Source organism: Eimeria tenella, genomic scaffold (assembly GCF_000499545.2).
Source record: "Eimeria tenella Houghton genomic scaffold, Eth_scaff1605, whole genome shotgun sequence".
Lineage (NCBI taxonomy): Eukaryota > Apicomplexa > Conoidasida > Eucoccidiorida > Eimeriidae > Eimeria > Eimeria tenella.
In genome coordinates, this window is record NW_013544070.1 from 1 (window position 1) to 964 (window position 964).

Here is a 964-nt window from a genome sequence, read left to right on the forward strand (position 1 = left end):
CTGCTGCTCCTGCTGCTCCTGCTGCTGGCGCGGGAGTTGCTGCTGCGGCGCTTAGGGTGGGCGGCAAGTAGACTTGCTGGTTTTTGGTGCTGGTGGAGTGCAGGGCCCCCCCAGACACAAACAAAGGAGTGACCGAAGCAGCAGCAGCAGCAAGGGCCCTTTGCTGCGCTGCGTACCAGTCGCTGCGCTGCTGCTGCAGCTTCCCCCGGGGGCCCCCCGCCGCCGCCGCCGCTGCTGCTGCTGCTGCGGGGCCCTGACTCGCGCCCCCACTGCCTCCCGGGGGGCCCCTCGGGGGCCCCTCGGGGCCCCCCGGAGAAGAGGGCGGGGAGGCCTCGAGGGCCCCCAAGTCGTCCTGGTCGTCATCCGCAGACATTGAGACGGCGCGGCGCGGAGAGGGGCGGATCGGAGCGGTATTCCGGGCTTTGGAGAAGCTTAAACGCGAAAACAAACAAATACTTGCAAAATAAAACTGTTTACAAACAGTTGGAAAGAAAAATGACGGAAAATGAGCGAGAACTCCGCACAGGCGCCGCCGCGCACCGGCGCCTGCTCACCAGGGCTCGCAGGGGCCTCCGAGGCGAATCCCGAGGAAATAAACAGCTATTTCGAACCCAATTCCAATTTTATTCTTTATTTTCGTATTCTCCTCCTTCTGGGGATCCCAGAAATGTCTTTACAGCGTTTCCGGCGCCTGTCGGCGACTTGGCAGCTCCGGGGGCTCCGGTGTATGTACACCCCAAGCGCAGGGGCCCCCACACCCCAACAGACAAACGCCAGTTTCTTTTGCAGCTTTGTAGCTCATTAAAATTGTAATTCATTTGATTTATTATTCATTTAAATGCATAACAAACAACTTTGCCTTTCTCCGCAGACTGCGCTGGCTTTGGCGCTGCATGCAACTCCCAGCGAGAAACCCTAAACCCTAAACCCTAAACCCTAAACCCTAGGCCACGCTTTTCGCCTG

At 59.0% G+C, this 964-nt stretch overlaps 1 protein-coding gene across 1 annotated transcript; it reads right to left on the minus strand.

Annotated features, from left to right (window-relative positions):
• Positions 1-51: 51 nt before the first annotated feature.
• Positions 52-431, minus strand: ETH_00006325 (uncharacterized protein; the record flags this gene model as incomplete). The annotated part of the gene is made up of 1 exon (XM_013379222.1): positions 52-431. A coding segment is annotated over one exon (380 nt), but the record flags the coding sequence as incomplete, so codon positions are not given.
• Between the last annotated feature and the right edge of the window lie 533 nt (positions 432-964).